General features: G+C 52.9%; 1 protein-coding gene across 2 annotated transcripts; it reads left to right on the forward strand.

Annotated features, from left to right (window-relative positions):
* Positions 1–215: 215 nt before the first annotated feature.
* KLF10 (KLF transcription factor 10) lies at positions 216–5,473 on the forward strand. Of its 2 annotated transcripts, none has more exons than XM_062627270.1 (4): positions 216–465; positions 1,945–2,181; positions 2,286–3,126; positions 4,019–5,473. In XM_062627270.1, exons 2-4 carry the CDS (start codon positions 1,951–1,953, stop codon positions 4,276–4,278), a joined length of 1,332 nt encoding a protein of 443 aa, XP_062483254.1. In that variant the 5' UTR covers positions 216–465; positions 1,945–1,950; the 3' UTR covers positions 4,279–5,473. The 2 variants fall into 2 exon arrangements, with proteins under 2 accessions (XP_062483254.1, XP_062483253.1); XM_062627269.1 differs by lacking the exon at positions 216–465 and adding an exon at positions 485–616 and having other exon boundaries at positions 1,942–2,181.
* The last annotated feature ends 3,013 nt before the right edge of the window (positions 5,474–8,486 follow it).

An 8,486-nucleotide genomic window follows, 5' to 3' on the forward strand; every position in this document is an offset into this window, starting at 1 on the left:
CCGGGGAGGCCCCCCGCGCTCCGCTCCACCTCAGCCCGGCGGGCGCGGGGGCGGCAGGGCTGTGCCGCGCTCCGCTCCACCTCAGCCCGGCCCCCCCCCCCCGCTGCCGCGTGACCTCATGCTCGAGGAAACGCCAGGCCGCCCTCGCGCGGGGGGGGGGGGCGGGGCCAGCACTGACTCAGTCGGCGGCGGGGACTTACCCGCGCCGCGCACACGCCGTGCTGACACACTGGCCACGCTGCGGGGCAGCCGCCGATCACGCGCGGGCGCCCGGCTCCCATTGGCCGGCGCCTCACACACCTTTGCAGGTGATTGGCGGAGGGTGGCCGAGAGCCCCGCCCCCTCCCCCCCCCACCCCGCGCGCGGGTCCGGGGAAGCCGCCACCTGAATGGGGAGCGGCGAACAAAAAGAGGAAAATAAAGGCAGCGCGCGGGGAGCGCCCCGGCAGACTCGGGCCCGTCACCGGTGAGCGACCGGCGCCGGCAGCGGGGCGGCGGGCGCGGTGGAGGTCGAGACCCCGGGGATGGCGCGGCGTGGCAGAGTGAGGGGACGTGCGGCAGCGGGGTGGCGGCACGGGCGAGAGGAGGGACCGCGGGCAGCGGCACTGGCCGAGGCGGTGAGCCGCGGCTGGGGGACCAGGGCTGCCGGGCGGCGTGAGGGGAAGGAGGGAGGGGGCCCGAGGCGAGCCGGGAACCCGTTGGCACACACACTCCGGTGTGCGTGCGAGCTCGGGCGCGCCCCGCGCGAGGGAGCGGCGGGATCCACGGCTGTTTGTGCCTGTCGGCAGCGGGGAAGCTCGAACACTGGGGGATCCCGGCGCGGCGGGGTCAGTCGAGGCCAGCCGACAAAAGGGGGTGGGCGGCTTGGGGGCCGGGAATGGAGCCGGCGCTGCGGGGAAGAGCCGCCGCCGTCCCCCCCTGGACGCTCGCGGAGCCGAGGCGCGGACCCGCGCCCCCTGGGGACTCCGCTTCGCTTCGCTTCCCTCCCGCTCCCCCACGGCGGGCGCGGCGGCGCTCCCCAGCGCGCGGCAGTACCCGCCCCCGCGCGGCGCTGATCACGCTTTGTTCACATGTACCCACCCCCGCTTTCCGCCCTCCGGCCACGCCTCGATCGGCGCTGGCCAATGGGCGCCGGCGCGGCACGGCGCGGGGAGCCAATCGAGGAGCGCGGGGGCGGGTAGCGGCGGCGGGGTGCGCTGAGGTGAGCGTGGCGCGCGTCCAACGGGCGCCGCCGTGGGCGCTGCTGGTGACAGCCGGGCTCCCCCGCCCCGCGCCTCCCAAACAGCGCCTCTCCCCCGGGCTGCAGCTGGCGGAGGCGCGTTGGAAGGCTGCGTTGGGGATAATGGTGCACCCTTAGGAGGCGTTCTGCCTGGGTCGGTTGTGTGTGCTGACCGGGCAGATAGTGACCGAGAGGTGGCTTTCCTTGCGTGTGGGAGACACCCTTTGTGTATTTCCTGGAACGTTTTTGTTGGCTAACATGTTTTGAAGAAGGTGTCCGTCGGTCAGTACAGCCCTTTCTCATGTCCCAAAATAACCACAACACCGAGGGCTGTGTTTAAAGCAAAAATCGAAGGAGGGTGGAATGGGGGAGGAAGCTTTGCTTTCTTTGGGTGAAGATTTTAATTAAGCTTTCAGACACAACACTTGCGATGTGGAATACCTTAAAGTGTTGCTGAAGATTTGGAGGGAGTTCTTTTGTCTCAAGAAAATACATAATCTTCACTGGATGTCCAGATTTCCCCACTAACAACTTCATTAAAATGTTATTTATATGAGAAGGGAGGCAGGGAAATACAGGCATGCCTTTCACATGACCAAGTGTGTTTATCTTGCAAAGGTTGCTTTGTTTGGCTTTTATGGTGCTTTATTTTATGAGTAGCTGCAGAATATTAAAACTTGGTAACATGTGTAAAGTTCCCTTTTTCCCCTCTAACCAAAACAGGAGTAAGAAATGGACATGATGACTGAGAAACAGAGAGACAGTAGGTATTTCTGGAACAAGACTCCTGAAAAAAGTGATTTTGAGGCTGTAGAAGCACTTATTTCTATGAGCTGCAATTGGAAATCTGACTTCAAAAAACATGCAGAAATGAGACCTATAACTCCAGCATCTGATATGTCAGAAGAGAGCGATGAGACCTTGCTTCCTGGAGCAGCAGACTTCAGCGCAATACCAGCTTTTGTAAGTGCCTGGATTTGTACATGTGCGTGCTTGTTTTTAACAACCCATGTGGTGATGTGTTGGTGACGTTCCCCCCCCTTGCTGTGTCTCTCTCCTCCACACAGTGCCTGACCCCCCCCTACAGCCCTTCTGACTTGGAGATGTCACAGGTGGTCCACCCTGGCAAGTCGCTGGCCGAGGCTGCCAGGTCTCCTGTGCCTGCTGTGCCTCAGAGAGAAGTGGAGAGGCCCCTGAAGGCTCAGGCAACAAGCGTTATTCGCCACACGGCCGATGCCCAGCTTTGTAATCGCCAAACCTGCCCGGTGAGAACAGCCAGTGTGTTGAAATACCCGGATGGTGTTTTGAGGGAAACAAGCAGTAAGGAAAACACGAAAGCAGAGCATTCAGAGTGTTCTGCCGCGGCGCTGAGCAGAGCCAGTGATGAGAGCAGCGAGCTGCCAGTGGTGGAAGGGAGAATTGCGGAAACAGCCGTCGCTCCGGTGGCCCTCACAAAGCCCTTGGTCAGCAGCAGGCATCCGGCTGTCCCAGTGGTCCCGCCGTGTCCTGCCCAAGGCAGTGGAGCCCCCCCTGTGCCAGTGATTTGCCAGATGGTCCCTCTGCCTGCAAGCAACAGCGTTGTGACGGCCGTGGTGCCCAACCCTGCGCCAAGCCAGCAGCCGGCTCTGTGTCAGCCTATGGTCTTCATGGGTACCCAAGTTCCCAAGGGTGCTGTTATGTTTGTTGTGCCCCAGCCAGTTGTACAGAGCCCCAAGGCTCCCATTATTAGTCCAAATGGCACGAGACTCTCTCCCATTGCCCCTGCTCCTGGCTTTGTACCTTCGGCAGCAAAAGCCACTCCTCCCGCTGATTCTTCGAGAATAAGAAGTCACATTTGCAGCTACCCAGGATGCGGGAAAACATACTTCAAGAGCTCACATTTGAAGGCCCATGTCAGAACACACACAGGTCGGTTGTTGTTGCTTGATGTTAAAAACTAATGCAGAAAATTGCGGTTACATACACAAGGTGGTAAGGTTCTAGCGATTATCAAATTTGTTCATGGAACAAACTGTGGGGCAGCAGTGAAATCCTTTTTATTGCCAGTGTACGTTATAATGCTGCCTAATCTCTGACAGGAAATCTCCCGCAGGGGAAACTGACTCAGCAGTTTGCTTGTGCTGGACTTGCTTCATGTCAGAGGGCGCCCAGTAATGCTTCTGATGAGTGTAGAAACAAAGCCTTGCCTGGTCCAGAGTCTGCTTTTCCAGAGTTAAAAGATGCCTCATTAGGCTTCTCCTCAAGAACGCTTTTGTCAGAAGTGGGTAAAACTTAAAAGAGATCATTTTATGAGAGAACATAGGGATCTACTCCAAACTATTCCTGCCTTGGTGATTTTAGAGTAACTACTCCATGCCTCAGCTCTTAATTGCAGCAGCAGAAAGAGTCACTTGTTGTTTAACACAGGCTCGCAGTGCACGACCAGGGCTCTATACGCAAAGCGTTCTCACTGATTGTGTTTCAGAGGGCAATTTTAGGCATGCTAAGTTATCACAATCTGCAATTCACTTGGGGCTGAATTAGAATCAACTGTCTGGAGAGGTAAAGAGCACCTCAAATTGTTTGGTTCCAGAGAGTAGTTAACCCTTTGTACTGCTTAGCCTGAAGGATGGTGAGTCTGTGTGTTTAAATATTGGTATGTAAACAATTTTTCACATTTCATGTATCTGATTAAGTAGATCCTTCTTCAACTGTCACGATAGGAGCTTTTCTTTAAAAAATCAAATTCTGCCAGTCAAGGCAGCGGAGTTTGCTGCTCACTTAGTACTCATGGTGGTTTCTTCCTCTGTAATTCTTTCAGGAGAAAAGCCATTTAGCTGCAGCTGGAAGGGCTGTGAGAGAAGGTTTGCACGGTCCGATGAACTGTCTCGCCATCGCAGAACGCATACTGGGGAGAAGAAATTTGCCTGCCCCATGTGTGAGCGGCGGTTCATGAGGAGCGACCACTTAACGAAGCACGCGCGGCGCCACTTGTCGGCCAAGAAGTTGCCCAACTGGCAGATGGAAGTGAGCAAGCTGAGCGACATCGCCGTGCCGCCCGCAGCGACCACTGCGCATTGAGAGGGCTTGTGCTGAAGGCGGTGGAATTAACTGTTGTCACTGGGATGTGCCAGCTGGAAAAAGGCTTTTCCTCCCAGTCTGTGGTTCTCCCACACCTGTTGCTGATGGCAGGGCAGCAGGGAGGCAGTGGCAGTCTGTGCTCCTCACAAAAATGTTGCTGGGAGAACTGGTGGCTGACTGGAACAGCGGGTGTCTTTTACACTGGTAAGGAGAGAGAGGAAGGGAAGGTTCTAGAGCAGAGCATATGTTAGTTCTAAATCTTGCAAATTGCTCGTAGATACTTGAGGTCAGTCACGTGTAAGTGTTGCTGAAGGTTTGCTGCTGGCACTTGAGACCAACTCCAGTTCTAACTTCCCGTTGTCAGTCTTCAGTGCAGCATGGACTAGGAAGACAGCAGCATAAGGGGGCAGGTGTGAAAGCCCAGATTGCACCCATGTGAGATAATCTGAATCAGTTTTCCTGCTTCTGCCACCTTTTCTTGGTAGGAATCTTTTTCTCCTACCCATTTTCTGGCCCCATTGTAAGCGGTGCTTTGGTGCCAAACTCATGGAGATTTGAGACCGGTGCTCCAGCACAAGGTGTTGGACACAGCCTGGTCTGGAAGGACTCTGGGTGGGCACTCAGGGGCACTCCCCAGGCGATTCTGAACCCTCACTAGCTTTGATACTGTCCCAGCTTCTCTGGCAAGCTTTGTGCTCCTTCAGCTGGTTGTACCTGGGCATGGGGCGATGCTTCTGCTCCTGTGTTTCTGGCGGTTTCCTTCACCCCTTCTCACAGCTGTGTTCACTGCAGGGACACAGGGCACTTTTAAGAGAAATGTAACTGAAACTGCTCGGGTTGGTTAATGAAGAAACCAAACTCTTGGGCTTCTTTAGCATGTTATTCTTTGAGAGATGGTTTATACAAAAAATGAAATGGATATATTATGTATTGTATTAAATTAGAAAGTTGTGATTTGAAAGGTAAAACAAGGCAGTAAAGACACCAGCCTAGAATTAAACTGTAGCTTTTGTGACAAATAATGCATCAACTTTCACTATCTCTATTTTATCATTTTATGTTGAGGACACCTACCAGAAAGTGGACAAGTTTGACAATAGTGTATTAGATACGCTTTTTGTGACTACTTTAAAGATTTGCACATTTCTTATGTTGTACTTTATACTTTGTTTACAATAAACCCAATTTTCTTTAATACCACCCTCTCTTGTTTTTGATTCATAGCAGAACTTACCTTTTTGCAAGGAGAACAGGGCAGTGGGCAGGCAGCATTGGATCTCTGCCTGCTGCTGCCTCTGCCAGGCACTGGGTGCTGTCCCTGCTGCTCGGCTCCTGCCTGCAGGGATCCCAAGTTTTGCAATCGCTGTCTGCTGATTCCAGCCCTTCCCAGAGGGTGTTTGGGACAGGGGCACTCCTTACCTTGCCCTGCCTGACGCAGTGCCCTGTGGAGGGAAAACCTGAGTCACTGCCCTTTCTCCTTGTCCCAGGTAATACACCACTGCAGCCCAGTGCGAGAGAGACATTTCCCTAGGAGTGTGAGTCCTGCTCTGCCATCTTGCTTCAAGGGATTTTATATTTCACAGGTACAAGATGAAGTAGTGAACAGCTGTGGGTCTGAAGCTCTTCCACATCTGCAACTAGCCAATGGCTAAGGATCCAGGTCCCTTCACCAGCCCTGCCTGGCACACTGAGCCTTGAATCCAGGCTATCCTGCAGTGCATGCAGGGGCTTTGAACCCCTCCACCTCAGCAGGGAGCTGAGCTTCAATCTGCCCAGGTGCACGCCCTTATGCTGCCGTACAAGAAAAGGGGAATAAAAGGGTGTTCCCATGCTGTGTCTGTCCCTGTTGCCCACATTTCCTGAAGGAACAGCAGCTGCCAGTGCTGATGGTGTAGGATCCACGTGCTCAGACCCTGTCCTGCCAGCACCTGCCAGGGCACTAAGGGGAAGCTGTGGGGGAAACCCTGCTGTTGGCCTTGCTGTGAGCCAGGTAAAAGAGGTGCTCACTCTAAGTACAGGGTTTAGCAGTAAGAAGTGTGCTTCCCACTAGTTCCAGCCCAAGGTGGAGCTGTAATTGTGAATTTAGTTCACATGCCATTTTTTAAAGCTTAACCATGGAGCTGACTGGAAATGAAACCATGTACTTGGGGGGATTAACCCAAGTCTACTCTGCAAAATGTAGTTGGAAGGGTTGTTAGACACCTTTTCAATGCCGACCTATCACACAGGCAAATTTGGTTCCATAGCAGGAAACTTTACAAATTTTCCAGAGATTTCTGTCAGCAATTAGGATTTCCTTACTCCTGTAGGCAAACCACACGCACACCTCCTGCTTGGGTTTAGTCATGAAGCAGAAATGCAAACCAAAACGCCCTCAGCAAACCCCCATGATCAGTACTTTAATGCCGACACTGGTGATGCTGGCTGTGGTCAGCCTGTTGTTGCTGTGCAGATACCTGGCCCTAGGAAGCTGATCCAAAGGGATCCAAAAGATTAGCATATATTCTTGGAACCAGATTTTGGAAGTATCTATAAACCATCTTGCTGCTTTGCCTTTATTTCCAAAGCCATGTGTGCACATAAAAATTGATGCTGCAGTGGTGACATCCATTGCGTGAATTGGGGTGAGAGACATTCCCCATCCTGGTCTCACAAGTTGTCCTGGGAAAGGGAAGATGTGTCCAAAGCAAAGTGACATGTATGCCCCAAGCTTGGTGTGCTTACCTTGCTGATGGGTGCTGGGATCCCTCTGGGGGGGCATAAAGTGCCTGCCTGCCCGAGGGGCTTGGGGTCTGCATATCTCACCTGCTGCCCAAACCAGGATGGATCAGTGATGGGGACCTCTGATGCCGGAGTACCCTGCATGTGGCCTGACCGTGCCTTTGCCAGTGCTCAGGGATTTGGATCTCTTCAGAGAAAAGGCTGGAAAAAGCAAGCATTTTCCCTTGTGGTTTGGAGAAGAATTATTTCCATTACAGCAGGAGTATTTGTGGGAGGCTTGAATGCTCTGTGAGTGAACTAATATGTATTTTAAAAGAAGAGGGGTCCTGCACAGGGGCAGCTTGTCCAGAGCCACAGATGCAGCTCAGACACGATTCAGGGCAGCCTGTCCACCCATCCTGCCTGGAGAGCCTGGCTTTCTGAGGTTTTTCCTCCTGAGCTTTACCACGAAGCAGTGCTTTTTCAAGCTACCCTTAACCAACTGGTCCTGTGATCCTGACAGGGGACCCTTACAGCCTTGGTGTTGGGGTGGGTGCCTCAACACCCCCCAGTGCCAGGGTGGTGAGACATGGGAACAGGTTGCCCAGAGAAGCTGTGGATGCCCCATCCCTGGCAGTGTTCAGGGACAGGTTGGACGAGTCTTTTGAGCAACCTGGTCTAGTGGAAGGTGTCCCTGCCCATAACAGGGGGGTGGAACTGGATTATCTTTAAAGTCCCTTCCAACCTAAACCATTCTGTGATGCTATGAGCACAGATGTGGCACATGCCTAAAAGGGCCAGGAGGAAGGTCTTTATTGTCAGTTGGCCTCAGGCTTGTGCATAGTATGCAGAGGCATCAGGTATTCCCCTGGCAACTCCCCACTTTTACTGTAAATAGATGATTCATTTGTCTGCTTTGGCAACAAACTTGGGTCACCAAGGAAACACTCACAGGCAGCCGGAAAAGTTAGAGCACAAAATCAGGTCAAGAGGAGTGATGAATGAATGAATACGTGCACTGCAGGCTCAGGCTCCCTGTTCTGTACCACAGGTTTTCTGCAGAAACCTTTGCTGCTCCTGGAGCATGTGGGCAGGGGGTGATATTCAGCTAGAACAAATGCTTCTGGAATATGTCTTATGATTTAATTGAGCATGTCATATGGAGATTCCTTGTCTTTTCTAGGAAAATGGGCATCTTGAACACTTTCTGTTGTCACCAAAAGAAAACACAATACTTTAGCGGTAAGAAAACAAGAGCAAAACACATCTTTAGTCATCTCATTATGCTCACGAGCAGACAGGGGCTACACTTGTCAATGCACTTCTTGTGCTGGGATATCAATCAGGTAATAATCGTATGAAATACATTAAATGATCCAGAAGCTTTGTTATGAGAACACAGTTTGGATGGAACTTTTTACTTGCTTGTGTGTTCTGCTCTGAAAGTAAAGGTAGTTGTGTGCTGGACAAATGTCTGCTGTGACCACTACTTCAACTGCTTGGAAGTT

The sequence above is a fragment of the Pezoporus occidentalis genome, unplaced genomic scaffold, assembly GCF_034315485.1.
Source record: "Pezoporus occidentalis ecotype Australia unplaced genomic scaffold, CSIRO_AGI_Poc_V1 ctg3, whole genome shotgun sequence".
Lineage (NCBI taxonomy): Eukaryota > Metazoa > Chordata > Aves > Psittaciformes > Psittacidae > Pezoporus > Pezoporus occidentalis.